Source organism: Pelodiscus sinensis, chromosome 2, assembly GCF_049634645.1.
Source record: "Pelodiscus sinensis isolate JC-2024 chromosome 2, ASM4963464v1, whole genome shotgun sequence".
Lineage (NCBI taxonomy): Eukaryota > Metazoa > Chordata > Testudines > Trionychidae > Pelodiscus > Pelodiscus sinensis.
Genome location: NC_134712.1, coordinates 251,207,772 through 251,225,428, shown reverse-complemented (window position 1 = coordinate 251,225,428; position 17,657 = coordinate 251,207,772). Strand labels below are relative to the sequence as shown.

At 50.4% G+C, this 17,657-nt stretch overlaps 1 protein-coding gene across 2 annotated transcripts in view; it reads right to left on the bottom strand.

Annotated features, from left to right (window-relative positions):
- Positions 1-12,231, bottom strand: part of ZBTB47 (zinc finger and BTB domain containing 47) — an 84,303-nt gene extending 72,072 nt beyond the window's left edge. For both annotated transcript variants that reach the window (XM_075922895.1, XM_075922896.1), the window contains exon 1: positions 12,029-12,231. In XM_075922895.1, coding sequence (XP_075779010.1) covers positions 12,029-12,031 — 3 coding nt within the window. In that variant the 5' untranslated portion in view covers positions 12,032-12,231. The remainder of the gene's footprint in view (positions 1-12,028) is intronic.
- Positions 12,232-17,657: the final 5,426 nt, after the last annotated feature.

Below are 17,657 nucleotides of genomic sequence, written 5' to 3'. Positions count from 1 at the left end.
CCTGGAACCCTGGGGCTCCCACAGAACGCCACTGGGGAAACACAGGTTTACAGGACCGGGGAGGGGCAAAGGACTGTCCCTCTGCTTCAGGCTGGCACAAACGGGAAGAGGAGGCCACAGCCCATGCACTGTGATGCTCGGCAGCCCATAGGCATGGGGGCTGTGAACCCCTTTCCCCCCCTCCCCCGACATGGGGCCTTGTAAGTGTAACCCAGAGGCACTGAGACCAATGATAAGGGAGAGTCAGAGGTCAGACCTCGACTTCGTCCCTGGAACGTCAAGAGCCCAGTCAGGGTAGGGTAGGAGCCTGAAGTTGCACTGCTACACCAGCGCTCAACGTGGCTGCCCTTAAGAAGCTGCCTTGGCTTCCAGGCCACGGGCAAAATCCCGGGGAGTTTGGACCAGGCCGGCAGAGCGCAGCTCGGTGCCGAGCGAAACGACACGGGGCCTGCACCCTTGCGACGCGCCGTCTCACAGGCGCAGCCCCCGCTGCTACCATTCATGGGGCACGTTAAGGGAGGCGGCCAGCAGAGACAGAGCCCAAAAGGTGCAGGGATCCCTCCTATTTCACCCGCCCGTTCGTGGGCTCTCAGGCCGGGGCAGGTCCCGGTCCCTCTGCTCTCCCCAATGGCTGGGTGGGTGGGGTGGAGAGCCACGTGCTACGGGGCTGCAGCAAAGGCCCCACAGAGCGCAACGAAGGGGAGTTTTGCCTTCCACGGCCCCTAACAGACTGAGCCAAACCAGCGGAGGGAGACCCGGGGGGAAGCGAGGACAAAACCCAACCCTAACATCCCCCACCTGGGCCGCGGGCCAGGAGTCTGAGCGAGAGGCCAGCTCCCCCTCACCAGCCAGCCCTGATGGAAGGCGGGCCAAGGCTAGTGGGGGAGAGGCATCTCCTGGCATAGGCTGTGCTGAAAAGCGATGGGCCGGGAAGGGACGCGGGGCCCAGCCTCTCGCAGCCTGGGCCACGTCAGGGAATCTGCGAAAGTCACAGCGCATTTAACACGATCCTCGCCTCCCTCCCCCCACTACAGAGACAGCCACAGCACACGCAGCCCAGGACGAGCGGGGCAAAATGGACACTCACCGCCACCCTCGGCCCATCATCCTACCAACCACCCGCCGGCTGGGGAGCCGGTAGCGAGCAAATGCAGCCCTGCCAGACGGTGCCCAGCTGAGAACCCCGGAGTCCTGCTGTCCCTAGGGACATGAACTAGAGCTGTGTTCCCCTCTCTCCAAGGACGTGGCGATCACACGGAGAGTGCCCGCTTCCATTAGACAGGCGAACCACCCGCCGGCTTCAAGAAAAAGGCTCCTTCTTGGAGCCAACAGACGGGGTTTGCAGCAACGCAACACTCATGTCCTCAGAGCTGCCTGGTTTCAGCACAGGAGTCAGCTGTGAACTCAGAGAGCCAGACTGAATTTGACTGCGAGATCTCTGAGCGTATCCAGAATTCAGAATCAGGGCAAGGGGAGGTGGAACGAAAGACTGTGAGCCCTTGTGGAGCGAAACCCAAGGGCCGGTCCTGCAAACCCCCCTTCTAGTCAGGATCTTACTCTCTGTACTAGGGTGCAGGGTTGTCAGCATGTAGACGACTACACGATTAACCGATAAGCCTGAGCTTATCAGATAACCTTGTGGACTACACACACTCCCCTCCCCTTATATCAGAGGCAATGGGGGGGGGGAGGGGGGGAAGAGAAAAGCAGGAGCCAGTGCCTGTGAGGAGCTGGATTAAAAGGCAACTCCACACCAGCCCCAGATCCACCTGCAGCAGCATGGAGGATGGGGGGGGGGGGGGAGAGAGAGGCTGGAGCTGAGATGAGCAGGGAGCCAGTTTTCAAACAGGCTCCCTGTACGTGCTAGCTGGCTCCGCGGACCTGCCTGCCCCCCACCCTACCTCCGCTGCCTTCTACAGAGGTAGAGGAAACAGGCAGGAGCCAGTGCTGCGGGGAGCCAGCATAAAAGCTGGTTCACTCCAGCACCAGCTCCCTAGTGCTGCATTCCTCTCCCCCCCCCCCCCCCCCCCCCCCACACACACACACACGGCAGCCTGCCACGGAGCACCCGCTGTCCGCGGAGAGCTTTTACCCCTGTGGACAGGGTCTGCTCAGCAGCACGGGGTGGCGCAGCCAGCTGTGTTTTTAAACCGGCTCCCCTGGCGGACCGACTCCAGCCTGCCACCCTGCACCGCTGCCTAATCAATGCCAAGCAGATGAAATTCGTGGGCATCACAGCTCGGGACAATTTTAAGGAAGGATTTAAGAGGAGGATATGGCAGTGGCTCTTACAGATTCATGGTCCTACTGCTGAGGAATGTAATGCAGTCCTGGAAGGCACCTGTCCCTTATCCTGTGTTGGCTGTCTGCTCATATCGGGCAGTCAACGAGACGCATGACTCTGCCCTTCATCCTGGCGAATCCCAGCACATTCATTTCGCTGCAAGGAGGCATCGAGAACTTGCTCTCTCGGCAGATCAGCGTGGCGTTATTAAGCCCAGATGTGTCTGAGAGCGAGGCCAGAGGCAGCGTGCGACATCCTCCCTCACCAAGAGGCCAAACCAAGTCAGTCACGTCAAAACAGGCACTCACAGCATACCCAGAGCTAAGAATCGTCTAATCCACAGAGCAGCTGGCAGACAAAGGAAGTCCTTGGGCCCTCTGCCCAGAGCTGGACAGGGGTCCAAGTTAGGGCAGTGATTTAAAAGCTGCATCCAACTTACACGAAGGGCCTATAGAGAACCGGAGCAGCACTGGTTGGTCAGGCTGGAACCAGAGGGTGAGATTTTCCAAGGGCACCCAAGTGACTTAGGTGCATAACCCATATTGGGAAAAAATCAATGTGACTCATGCATCTAGCTCACTTAGGCACTTGTGAAAACTTTACCAAGTTTGTTGCCTTAATTACTAAAGAGGCTCGTGTCAAACTTTCTCTTGCATTTTTACCAAGAGGAACTTACTGCCAGAGCTGGCTAGAAAACACCCAGGAACACAAAAAGTCAGGCAAAGGGAAATGGAAAATAGATTTTTTTTGTGAAAAATGAATGATTCAATTTTTCTGGACACCCCCCATCAACAAGCAGGAGAGGGGATTTCTTGAAAATACGTGCTGTCACTAGTATTTTTAGTCCTATGTTCACATACCTAGGTTATGTCTACACGGCGAGAGAAGGGGTGACTGCCACATAGGTAGAGCATATGCCCATGCTGGCTTTCATCTAACGAGCACAGTCGCACATGTTGCGTAGACACAGGGGATGAGACTTGGCATGGGCTACCTGCCAGAGTACATACAAGCTAGCCCGGGCTGCTGTGTCTACACTACAGCTGCTCTGTGTGCTAGCTTCATCCCAGTCTACATGTGCTCCAATGAGATGGCCACTGGCAGTGTAGACATAGGGCAGTGGGCCCACTAAGGCTACGTCTACACTTCACGGCTATTTTGGGATACCAGAGGTATCCTGAAACAGCTACCCCATGTCTACACAAACTGCCCATTATTTCGAAGTATTTTTCGAAATAATGAGCGTGCTATTTCACCATCCCAGTAAACTTCATTGCACAAGGGTTAAGGGACGGCTCGAAATAGAGCATTAGTTTGAAATTCGGCGCTGGGTAGACGTGCCAAATTTCAAAATAAGCTATTTTGAAATAAGATACGCAATTTGCATAGCACAAATTGCATATCTTATTTTGGAGTTTAGGGTGCTGTGTAGACACACCCTAACGGTATCGAGCTGGCCAACAGCTGCACAGCCACTAACACATGCTTAGGCTATGTTTGCTGAAAGCTACCTAAGGCAGAAAGGGACCTCCTGGCTCACTAATCCCGTCTCTTGCTATCAAAAGAACGGCCATATTGGGTCAGAGAAATATTCCACTTATCCCAGTATCCTATCTGCCGACAACGGGCAATGCCAGGTGCTTCAGATGGCAGGCAGGCAGTCAGTGAGGGATCAATGCCTGGCTGTCCAATCCCAGCTTCTGACAATCAGGAGTGAGGGACACCTGGATCATGGAATGACGACCATGTTATTTATTAGTTCCCATAATAGAAGAACTAGAGGACTCCAAATGAAATTAATGGGTAGCAGGTTTAGAACTAATAAAAGGAAGTTCTTCTTCACACAGCATGTAGTCAACCTGTGGAACTCCTTGCCAGAGGAGGCTGTGAAGGCTAGGACTATAACAGAGTTTAAAGAGAAGCTAGATAATTTCATGGAGGTTAGGTCCATAAAAGGCTATTAGCCAGGGGATAGAAGTGGTGTCCCTGGCCTCTGTTTGTCAGAGGCTGGAGAAAGATGGCAGGAGACAAATCACTGATCATTGTCTTCGGTCCACCCTCTCTGAGGCACCTGGTGCTGGCCACTGTCAGCAGACAGGCTATTGGGCTAGATGGACCTTTGGTCTGACCCAATACGGCCGCTCTTATGTTCTTATGTTGGCTGGCAGCCACTGATGGACCTATCCCTCCCCCAGGTACTTATCTCATTCTTAAACCCCACTATAATTTTGGCCATCACATCATCCCTTGGCAATGAGTTCCACAGGTTGACAGGCAACCCTGTCATATCATCCTGTTCACAAAGCTGATCCAGCTCCGTCTCAAAACCAGTGAGGTTTCTTGCCCCTGCTGCTCCTACGGGGAGGCTGTTCAAGGAACCTCATCCCTCTGATGGTTGGAAACCTTCTTGTGACTGCCAGCCACACATTCTGGTCACCCATTTATTTGTTCTTGTGCCAGCCCTGCCCTTCTGCTTATGCAGCTCTTCTCCCTCCCAGGCAGTCCCCGCCCCGGCTCAGATATTTAATGAGGACAATCTTACCCCCTTCTGCCTTCATTTTGTAATTCTCCCTGCTGGGAAGCAGGAGACTGTGGTTCCAGGGTGCTCAGTCAGGGGTGCCACTTTTCATTTCAGCCACTGGCTAGTCAGGGTATGAAATCTCAGAAGAGAAACGCCAGTTCCTCTAGAGGTCAGCTCAAGGTGGTACAATGGCTTACGCCGGAACAGATGCCGGGGACAGGAAGTAAAAGGGAGAACTAAAGGACGTGGTAGGACTGAACGCTCACTGTCTTCTTACAGAGCCGCTGGCCACTGGGAACCACCAGCGAGCTGGACAAAGGGGCCGCTTTTGGCAGCAGAGTAGCCTAGCTGTTTTGGGTTAGGCCCAGCTATCTTGGGTTGGCTCCTCTGACTCCTTCCCCTCCTCCACCTCCCCGGTGCTCTCTCCGCTACTAGCCCAGGAAGCTATGCACAAGGCTGCAAGGGCAAAGGAGAGAGAATTCCTTCCTTGCGCCCGCCAGAAACCAGGCGTAACAGCTCCTCTAGCTCTGGAGTTGCACCAGGCTCGGCATTCTGGGTTCCAAGACCCTTCACAAGACAAAGACGTCTCGAACGCACAGGGCGCTCCCTTCCCGTCACTCCCAGGGAACAGGGACCCAACTGGTGGTTGGCTTTCCATTGCTGCTTATCAGCATCACAACTGAGAACAATCTGGAGTATTTGCTTTAAAAGGACTGGCTACATTCACACCCCAGGTTTAAAAAAAAAAAAAAAACCTCAGAAAACGGAGGGCTAGATACATTCATGGTGGATAGGTCGTGGCTATTAGCCACTAGCCAGGATGGGTAGCAATGGTGTCCCTAGCCTCTGTTTGTCTGGAAAGACAGGGGTGGGATCACTTGATGATTCCCTGCTCTGTTCATTCCCTCCGAAGCAGCTGGCATGGCCACTGCTGGAAAACAGAATACTTGACTAGATGGACCATTGGTCTGACCCAGTCTGGCTATTCTTGGGTTCTTAGTTTGTCTCCATCTTCAAAGATTTGGACAAACCTAATTAGGGCTCTGATTAGGGCTAGATGCCAGTGCATGCCCAGATCTGTTATCTGGTGGCTTACACATACTAATTTAGAGCCACAAGATTGCTACCGTGCTGAAAAACTGCGCCCAGAATCCCCCGGCCACACAGCTGCAGCACAGCGCATGTCAGGTAAAAGCATCCGATCTGCAGTTTCCATAAGGCCTTTGGTCTCCTCTAGAACTTGCTGTCCCGGAACAAGAATGTGTCTCAGCTATTGACACCATTTATCATCATTTTAATCTCACCTTGGGCTAATGCTGCTAATAGGACTGACTCACCAGTTTGCTAAGATCAGCCACAGTATTAATTTAATATTGGATATGTCTTTACGTGGGCACTGCACATGCCCTTGGAGTGGAATGGAATTAACCTAATCGGTATTTTCCACCTCTAACCGCCGGGCTCTGAAAACCAGCCTCCCACCTGACTGTCTACCAAGGTATGCAAATCAGACTGTGCTTCCCTTTAAAGATGTATTTGGAAGACGATCTAGTCCTCCTTCCAGCCGCTGCCAGCCAGCGGTTTAACAATTGATGAAGGCACATAAAAAAAATCAAGGAACTTATTTTTTATTGTCCCTGTCTAGCAAATTCAGCAACTCTGAAAGAGAGGCATTCATCAGATCGATTATTAATCCTTGCTCCACAGAAAAGGCCGGACTGCTGCATGGCACCGGAAGAGGCAATATGAAAAAGGCTCTCTCTTCTTAGTTGCAATTAGCCACTCTGCACACCTGGCTCAAAGCGTTTGCCCTGGCGCTTAATTCCTTCCCTATCCCCCATCAGCTCCTGTCAAACAGCAGTTCTGCAAAGGAGCGACCTTCCCCAATTCACCCCACCCCTAGCTCAGTGTCCCGGCTTAATTCCAGCTGCTGCTTACCCTTTGACCTACTCCTCAGCGTCGGGGTTCGTGGCTGCCCGATCATACAGAACACGTGCATAATAAACGGGGATGCTACATACTTCCACTGAGGCATGAAATAATCTTGCGAGCCCTTCTGTGAGGCAAATACAGACTGTTTCTTCCATTGTACAACTGGGGGAATGGAAGGGCAGAGCAGCCAGCAAAGAACTTAAGCATGTGTTTAGCTGGTCTCCGTGCTCTCCTCTCCCAAGCTGGAAGCAGGACCCTGGCCCTGTGGGGGGAGGGGAGGAGACATGGATAAGGTTCATGATGTCGGGGCCACAACTGGGACCAGCAGCGGAGCTAGGAGGCACTCCCTCTAGGCCCCCCTGTAGGGGCTGGCCCATGCCTCAGCTGTGCCCTTTCAAACACTCCTCCGGGCTGCCCCACAGTTTGGGGACTTCTGGCCTAGCTGCACACCCGTGAACAGCGCCCTCCATTTCAGGGGCATTACACACCTGCTTAGAACTAAGCACGTGCCCAAGCTGGATCAAGGGCTTACCGACATGAGGGAATTAGAGGCAGAATTCGACTTCAAGAGCCCCTGACTTGCCATGCACCCTGCACAGACCAGATCATTGCTGGTCCTATTTGCTAGAAGAGACTATGAGCAGTTCCAATTCGGACCGAGAATCCTTTTCTTTCCGAAGGGGGTTTCGTGGACCAAAAACTCCCAGGGCGGGGGCCAAACTCTCCCAGGACCGAGTCTGTTCCCACGGAGGCCGAGGCAAAACTCTCTGATTTCAACAGGGCGAAGGCGAGGCCTCTGAGCATCTGGCTTGTGACACCTGTCTCGTCCCCCCAGCACTCACATGCACCACTCTGTCTGGGCTCGCAGCTTCACCGCTGGGTCTAACCAGGCCTCAGAAGAGGTTTTATCATGACTGATATTGTTCAGGGAGAAGAGGGAAGGGGCAAGAAAAAAAATATAGACCACAAAGGAAGGGAGAAAATAACTACAGAAAAAACCTGTTTTCCCCAACACCTCTGTTCTCCACACAAACAATATTTCAGCTCTAAGCAAACAGAGCTTTGTCACAAGCATGGATAGATGCAGGATCAGGCCCGAAAAGGCACAGCATTATGCTGTCATGGTTGTCCTGCAGCTTCATCCATGCCACCATGGTGACTACTCGAGGGTAGAAGGTTACGGCACGTGTACAGCTTCTGCATGAGCAGGGCCTTCGTTGGAGTTTGAGACACAAGTCAGAGAGAGAGAAGCGAGTTTCCCCATTTTACTCTTTGGCTACGTCTAGACTGGCATGATTTTCCGCAAATGCTTTTAACGGAAAAGTTTTTCCGTTAAAAGCATTTGCAGAAAAGAGCGTCTAGAGCACTTTTTGCAGAAAAGCGTCCGTGCCAATCTAGACGCGGTTTTGCGCAAGAAAGCCCCGATCGCTACTTTCGCCATCGGGGCTTTTTTGCACAAAACAATACCGCGTTGTCTACACTGGCCCTCTTAGGCAAATGATTTGCGCAAGAGGGCTTTTGCCTGAACGGGAGCAGCATAGTATTTCCACAAGAACACTGACAATCTTACATGAGATCGTCAGTGTTCTTGCAGAAATTCAAGCGGCCAATGTAGACAGCTGGCAAGTTTGTCCGCAAAAGCAGCTGCTTTTGCAGAAAAACTTGCCAGTCTAGACGCAGCCTTTGTGTATAAGGTATAGGTGCATTTTTTTTAAAAAAGTTTATACGTAAAGAGGCAAGAGGTCATGTGATGCTTCCTCCCACCATGCCTGTCTAAGCCGAAACCTTGAAATTCAACAGCTCCGAAGAGCAATTAGTTTGATCATCTAGCGAGATCCAGCGGATCACATATGCGCATTCGAAAAGCGCTTCATGCAAGATATTCAAAGAACGGCTGATGTTTTGACACATTCAGTTCATATGCAAAAAGGGATATTCTTACTTTCCTTAAGCGGATCTTCTGTCCATTCATTATGTATCTTCAAAATAACCAATTTTTCATCTCCTCACAAGCAATATTCTCGCCACTTCTCTCAGGCACTAGACATTTCAAAAGGCAGCGCGCCATGTTATTTTTGTACACTGTTACATGGGTTTCCTATATACAACAATTACATTTGCGGTAATTTTTTTGCAACGGGCACAAAGATAAGCGGCATTTTGGAGGATGCAAAAGATTGTACAAGTCTGTCTGGCTGCTATTGGAGAAAACGCCAAGACAAGCTTGTGCCACTGCATTTACTCTAGCTCAAAACCAGACCTAAGTGATGTAATAAATTGCAATAATAGGAATGTTAGCGGCTGAATTATTTGCACTGCGGAAAGTTTTATTTCAGGTCCAAAAACATAACATTAGAAGAACAGTAAGATTTTAAAAATAATTCTTCCCATAAGATAGCTTTCCTATGTTATTTAATAATCTTGAGAGCAAAGCAGATTGTTTTAAAAATAAAGTCTAGTTTACTTTTCACTGTGTGTTCATTTTTTGAATCTAACTCTGGTTGCACAGGGTGATGCAACTGGTTAGTTTCACTGCCCAGTTCTCAAGCGCTTAGCTGGATTGCTGGTGTTTGGATGGCAGACTCTGCAGGGGGAATGCTTAAATCCAAACCAATCCCTGAGCTAATCCGTGTGGCGGGGCCCAGCACCCATGAAGAGGCACATTAAAGCCAAGACTGCAGCTTGAGGGTCCAAAACAGCTTCTCTGATTTCAATTTATTAAAGAAAAAAGTCATAAAACATGGGTCATATTTGTTGTGTAAAACTTCACAGGCTCCACCCTTGGGGACAAAATCACCAGGGAGTGTCTTTCTAAATCAGAGATGGGCAACCAAGCCCAGCGAGTGGGCCACTTCACCAGTGGTGGGTAACCTTGCAGCCCACTGGGGTTCCACCTGTGGCCTGCACATCCCCTCTCTGCCCCTTTCCTCCACACCCCTCTTGCGCCCTGGAGCCCTGCACTTCTTCCTCGCCCCCCAGCGCTTCCGGAACGCCACGAACCTCCCCCTCCCGTCCAGAGCTTGAACACCAGCAAAAGAGCTTCATGGCACTCTGAAAGTGCTGGGCGGGAGTGGGAGAAGTAAGAAGCTTGGGGCTCGGGTGTGGGGGAGTAGCGCAGACAGGTGCACAGGCCACAGGCAGAATCCCCTGTGGGCCACAGGTGCCCACGCCTGCTCTAAATGCGGATCATAAAGAGGTTTCCGTAGTAAAATTGCCACTGGGTCAGCTAATACTAATCATGGACAGACTCTTCTACCCACCACCAGCCACCCAGACCCCGTATGTGCCCCAGTGCAGGATCAGAGCTGCCACATGGGCTGCTGAGCATACTCAACAGGAGGTTTGTCAAGGGAAGAGCTAGACACATCCCGATAATTACCTCACACACACCAGATCAATGTCACACTAATATGCCCAGGTTGTTATTATTTTCAAACCTAGCACTTTCTTGCCATTTCCTAAAAGCCACTCAAAGGGCCGGCTGTGTTATTACGGGCACGGTGCCATCACGCTGGAAATCACAGAATGGTACATTTTTTACTGAACGAGCTAGAGAGTATTTGTTTGGTTCGACCCGTGGATTACTTGTCCTCATTCACAGCAGACTGCAAGAAGGCCTTGCGGAGTCCTCTTTATATAAGGGGAATCTGCTTTCTGTTTACATATCGCAGCACTTTGTTTAAGGCCTGCTTTCTGCAAGGATGCACTACCCAGATGAAAAAGTCCCCACCACTGTTACCACGATGGGACCAGCTCCTACACTCCTCGCCCACCCTAAACTCCCACCACGTCCAAGGAAGTTTGTTGCTGCTCAGACTGAGCCCAAATCAACCCCAATGAAACCAGCCCCGCCAAGTCTGCGCAGCTACTTCCCGCAGATCCGCACAGCACCACTTGGGAGAGAAATGCCTATCCATATTCATAGGCACCTGCGACAGGATCCTGGTCCCATCCCAACTTCCCCGTGGTTACGTCTGGTTCGCACCAGCATGAACTCAGAATGAAGCCCTGAGTCAGCCATTACAGAATATCGTATTCCACTCGACCGGCACATCAACCTGCGAAATCAGACGCGACTGGAAAATAAAATGTATGGGAACAGACATAGGTCTCTATTCAACTCCATGCGTTCCACCCATGCCGAAGTATTCCTGCCCCTCCCGCCACCCAGCTCAGCAAGCCTGTGGTCCTCAAGGCTTTCGCATCTCAACACACCTGCACACTATGCACTGCGAGAAAAGGTAAGAGAACTTTCCCCAGCACTTAGGACTGACAAAGAAAAATCCTAAAACATACATGAAGGGGAAGGGGCAGGGAGGAAAGTTACCTAAATGAGGGGGAACTGCTGATGAATTCATTCTCTTATCAGCATTAACACAAGGAGGGGGAAATAAATCCATCTTCAATATTTTCCACATTCCAGAGAACAATCTCTGCTCAGCTCTGCTAACCCCCCCTCCCCTTTGCAAAATAAACCCTCAACCAAACACAGCAACTCTTAACAGCCACCTCGGGTGGTGTCTAACACATACACCCGCCCTGCCACCTTTATGTTTGCACTGTTCCGATTCTTGCCCTTGAGTGTGCAGAAATCTGACCCCCTTCCTCCCTTCGCTCCCCCTCCAGCTCCAATGCAAGTCCCACCAACTCCTGACACCTTTCCTGTTATGCAGGGGAGGGCAAACAAATCCAGCAGAACTCAAGACCCCAATCCAATCGCATGCCCCACGCCGCTGCCTTTCCTAATTCAAGAGCCTCAGGGGAGGATGGCATTATGTTTCTTGCACCCACCTACAAGCAAAACTGTCATTGCTGCATGGAGAGGAGAGGCAGCAGGGCATTAACAAAAATCAACTTGTAATTAAAATGCTTGGATTGTGACCTAATCCTTTGCAAAGGCATCAGCCCGCTATGAAGGAATTTAACTCTTTGCATGCAACCAGACAGCTATTGTGGCACCAGCTTTCCCCCTTGGCAAATGCACTTTCCAAAGACAGAGATGCACCTCCCCTGGCACCGGGGTTTTTAACAGCCCCCTTCCCCCAGAAATAAGCTCCCACTCCCCTGCCTCTTTATAGTGGGCACATACCTGTATATCCCCCCTCCCCCAGGCTGTGGATGCAGCATGCACAGACATAAAATAAACCATGCACCTCTGGGTAGCCCCCACCCCATCCCCCACCCCCAACGTGGGTGCAATTATTTCGGCAAGTTTCGGGGGAAAGGAGGGGGGGGGCTGGGAGAAACCAACGAGAGGAAGAAGGAGAGAAAGGAAAGGTTTGCAGCTCTACCATTTTGATGCAAGGGTCTCAGCTCAAAGGAGTCCTGATCCTCCTCTGCTTGCAGGGGATTTGTGCTCTCCATGAAAATGTTGGGTGGGGTGTTGCTTGCTTGCTTTTTTTTTTTTTAAATCCCCCCCCCCCACCGCTTTCTCCTTTGCTCTGCTGCAGGCCCCTCCCCCTGCTGTGCTCTCTGCCCCGCTTGTGTGTCTGTGCTGCTGCTGCTGCTTCACCTCATCCTCATCCTGCCATCGCCATGTTAGCCCTTAGGAAGAGGGAGGAATGCGGAGCAGAGGCGGCTGCGGCTGCTGCCAGAGCCCAGGGCTGCTGATTGGAGCCGCCGCATCAGATGGGGCCGTGTCTGGGCCTTTAAAGAGACAGGGCGCTGATTCTGCGGGCTCCCGGGCGCTCGCTGCCCCGCCCCGGCTCCCCTCCGGGCCGGCCGCTGACCCGCGCAGCGTCCGCTCCCACCGCCCGCCTGGGACCCGGGTAGCCCTGAGAACGCAGCTCCCCCCCCCCCCCCCCCACACACACACCTGACACAGGTACCCCTGAGAATAGAGCCCTTCCCACACACACACCTGACACAGGTACCCCTGAGAACAGAGCCCTTCCCACACACACACCTGACACAGGTACCCCTGAGAATAGAGCCCTTCCCACACACACACCTGACACAGGTACCCCTGAGAACACAGCCCCCCCACACACCTGACACAGGTACCCCTGAGAACACAGCCCCCACACACACACACCTGACACAGGTACCCCTGAGAACACAGCCCCCCACACACACACCTGACACAGGTACCCCTGAGAACACAGCCCCCACACCTGACACACACACACACACACCTGACACAGGTACCCCTGAGAATACAGCCCCCCCACACACCTGACACACACACACACACACCTGACACAGGTACCCCGAGAATACAGCCCCCCCACACCTGACACAGGTACCCCTGAGAATACAGCCCCCCACACACACACCTGACACAGGTACCCCTGAGAACACATTTCCACACACACACACCTGACACACACACACACACACACACACCTGACACAGGTATCCCTGAGAACACAGTCTCCCCTCCACACACACACCTGACACAGATACCCCTGAGAACACAGTCCCCCTCACACACACCTGACACAGGTACCCCTGAGAATACAGCCCCCCCCCACACACCTGACACAGGTACCCCTGAGAATACAGCCCCCCACACACACACACCTGACACAGGTACCCCTGAGAACACATTTCCCCCCACACACACCTGACACACGCACACACACACACACACACACCTGACACATGTATCCCTGAGAACACAGTCCCCCCGCACACACCTGACACAGGTACCCCTGAGAACACAGTTCACACACACACACACATCTGACACAGGTACCCCTGTGACCACAGCTCATACGCACACCTGACACAGGTACCCCTGAGAACATAGCTCTCTCTCTCTCTCTCTCTCTCTCTCTCTCTCTCTCTCTCACACACACACACACACACACACACACACACACACACACACATGTACGGGACACAGGTACTGCTGAGAACACAGCTCCCCCACCACACACCTTACACAGGTACTCCTGAGAACACAGCTCAAACACACTCACACACACCTGACACAGGTACCCCTGTGAACACACACACACACACACACACACACACACACACACACATACATGACACAGCTACCCCTGAGAACACAGCTCACAGACACACACCTGAAACAGGTAGTGTTGTAAACACTGCTCACACACTCATACACACACATGCACACACACGACACAGGTACCCCTGTGAACACAATTCACACACATACCTGACACAGGTACTTCTGTTAACATACCTCAAACATGCACCTGGCACAGGTACCCTTGTAAACAAAGCTCACACACACACCTCTTACACAGTACCCCTGTGAACATAGCTCACACACACACCTGACACAGGTATCCCTTTGAACAAAGGATGATCCGAGGAATGGAAAACCTGTCTTATGAATAGTGATAGAAATGTAGCCGTGTTAGTCTGGGGTAGTTGAAGCAAAATGCAGGACAATGTAGCACTTTAAAGACTAACAAGATGGTTTATTAGATGATGAGCTTTCGTGGGCCAGACCCACTTCCTCAGATCAAATAGTGGAAGAAAGTAGTCACAACCATATATACCAAAGGATACAATTAAAAAAAATGAACAAATATGAAAAGGACAAATCACATTGCAGAACAGAAGGGGGATGCGGGGGGGGGGGGGGGAAGGGGGAGGAAGGAAGGTAAGTGTCTGTGAATTGATGATATAAAAGGTAGGGAGAGTGGGATGTTTGTGAGTTAATGGTATTACAGGTGATAATTGGGGAAACTGTCTTGGTAATGGGTGAGATAATTCAAATTCTTGTTAAGTCCTTGTTGGCAAGTGTCGAATTTAAACATGAATGACAGTTCAGAGGATTCCCTTTCAAGTGCAGATGTAAAAGGTCTTTGTAGCAGAATGCAGGTGGCTAAGTCATTTAGAGAGTGTCCTTTCTGGTTAAAGTGGCAAGAAACTGTTTTCTCTTTGTGATCTTGTCTGATATCTGTTTTGTGGGCATTAATCCTTTGGCGAAGTGTCTGAGATGTTTGTCCAATGTACATAGCAGACGGACACTTTCGGCACATGATAGCATAGATTATATTTCTGGATGCGCAGGAATATGTGTTCTTGATCTTATAACTCACTTGGTTAGGTCCAATAATGGTATCAGCAGAATGAATATGTGGACAAAGCTGGCAACGGGGTTTGTTGCAAGGGAAGGTACCAGGGTTGGTATTAGTGTGGTATGTCCTGTGGTGGTTGGTAAGAATCATCTTGAGGTTAGGTGGTTGTCTATAGGAGACTATGGGTCTGTCTCCCAGAGCCTCTTTGAGTATGGTATCCTGTTCCAATATAGGCTGTAGTTTATTGATAATGTGTTGGACAGGTTTAAGTTGGGGGTTGTAGGTGATGACAAGTGGTGTTCTATTGTTGGTTTTCTTGGGTCTGTCTTGAAGTAGATGGTTTCTAGGTATTCGTCTGGCTCTTTCAATTTGCTTTTTTATTTCTCTGGGTGGGTAGTTGAGATTTATAAATGCTTGGTAGAGATCCTGAAGCTTCTGGTCTCTGTCAGTGGGATTAGAGCAGATGCGGATGTATCGAAGGGCTTGGCTATAGACGATGGATCGTGTGGTGTGTTCTGGATGGGAGCTGGATGCATGTAGGTAACTGTATGAGTCGGTGGGTTTTCTGTAGAGAGTGGTGTCTAATTTTCCATTGTTGATTTGTACGGTGGTGTCCAGGAAGTGGATCTCTCGTGTAGAATGGTCCAGGCTGAGGTTGATGGTGGGGTGTAGGTTGTTGAAATGAAAGGAGACTCAAGGAGCTTGGCTTGTTTACCTTAACCAAAAGAAGGCTGAGGGGGGACATGATTGCACTTTTTAAATATATTAGAGGGATAAATACCAGGGAGGGAGAGGAATTATTGAAGTTTAATACCAATGTGGACACAAGAACAAATGGCTATAAGCTGGCTAGTAGGAAGTTTAGACTTGAGATTAGACGAAGGTTTCTAACCATTAGAGAAGTGAGGTTCTGGAACGGCCTTCCAAGGGAAGTAGTGGGGGCAAAAGATCTATCTGGTTTCAAGATTAAACTAGATGGGTTTATGAAGGGGACGGTTTGATGAGAACATGATTTTGGTAACTAATTGACCATTCATTTTCAGTGGGAATAGGTCAATGGAGGGATGATAGGAGTTACTATAGAGAACTTTCTGGGTGTCTGGCTGATGAGTCTTTCCCACATGCTCAGGGTTTAGCTGATCGCCATATTTGGGGTCGGGAAGGAATTTTCCTCCAGGGTAGATTGGCAGAGACCCTGGAGGTTTTTCACCTTCCTCTGTAGCATGGGGTACAGATCACAGCTAGAGGATTCTCTGCATCTTGGGGTCTTCAAAGTATTTGAAGGCTTCAATATCTGAGATATAGGTGAGAGGATTATTCTGGGAGGGGTGGGTGAGATTCTGTGGCCTGCACTGTGCAGGGGGTCAGACTAGATGATCATAATAGTCCCTTCTGACCTTAAAGTCTATGAGTCTATGAGTCAAAGCTCACACAAACCACACACGCACCTGACACAGGTACCACTGTGAACATAGCTCACACATGCACCTGACACAAGTACCCCTGTGAACACAGCTCACACACACACCTGACACAGATACCCCAGTGAACATAGTTCACACAAAACCACAGTCATCATCTGACACTGGTACCCTTGTGAACACAGCTCAGCCACACACACGCTTGTCACAGGTACTGCTGTGAACATAGCTCTCACACACACTAGATACAGGTATGCTTATGGACACATCTCACACACACACCTGACATGGGTATCCCTATAGACATAGCTCTCACATACACCATACAGAGGTATGCCCATAGACACAGCTCACACAAATTGCACACATCTGACACAGGTACTCCGTGAACAAAGCTCACATATACACACATCTAACACAAGAAGGCTCATAAAATCATAGACTACTAGAACTTGAAGAGACCTCCAGAGGTCATCGAGTCCAGTCCCCTGCCCTCACAGCAGGACCAAGCACAATCTAGACCATCCCTGACAGGTGTCTGTCTAACCTGCTCTGAAATATCTCCAATGCTGGAGTTTCTAAACCCCCCTAGGCAATTTATTCCAATGTTTAACCACCCTGACAGGTAGGAAGTTTTTCCTAATGTCCAACCTAAACCTCCCTTTCTGCAGTTTAAGCCCATTGCTTCTTGTCCTATCATCAGAGGCCAAGGGGAATTGTTCTCCCTCCTCCTTGTGACACCCTTTTAGATACTTGAAAACTGCTATCGTGTCCCCTCTCAGTCTTCTTTTTTCTAAACTAAACAAGCCCAATTCTTTCAGTCTTCCCCCAAAGCTCATGTTTTCTAGACCTTTAATCTTTTTTTTTCTCTTCTCTGGACCTTTTCCAGTTTCTCCACATCCTTCTTGATACGTGGTGCCCAGAACTGGCCACAATACTCCAATTGAGGCCTAATCAACACAGGGTAGAGAGGAAGAATGACTTCTCATGTCTTGCTCACAACACTCCTGTGAATGTATCCCTGAATCATCCTTGCTTTTTTGGCAATAGCATCACACTGCTGACTCATATTTAACTTGTGGTCCATTATAATCCGTAGATTCCCTTTCTGCAGTACTCTTTCCTAGACAGTCACTTTCCATTCTGTATATGTGAAACTGATTGTTCTTTCCTAAGTGGAGTACTTTGCATTTGTCCTTATTAAACTTCATCCTATTTACCTCAGACGATTTCTCTAGTTTGTCCAGATAATTTTGAATTTTCACCCTGTCCTCCAAAAGCAGTTGCAACCCCTCTTAGCTTGGTATCATCTGCAAATTTAGTAAGTATACTCTCTATGCCAATATTTAAATAGTTGATGAAGATATTGAACAGAACTGGCCCAAAACAGACCCCTGCGGAACCCCACTTGTTATGCCCTTCCAGCAGGATTGTGAACCATTAATAACTACTTACCCCCTCTCCCTTCTCCTCTATTTATTTTGGGTCTGCAC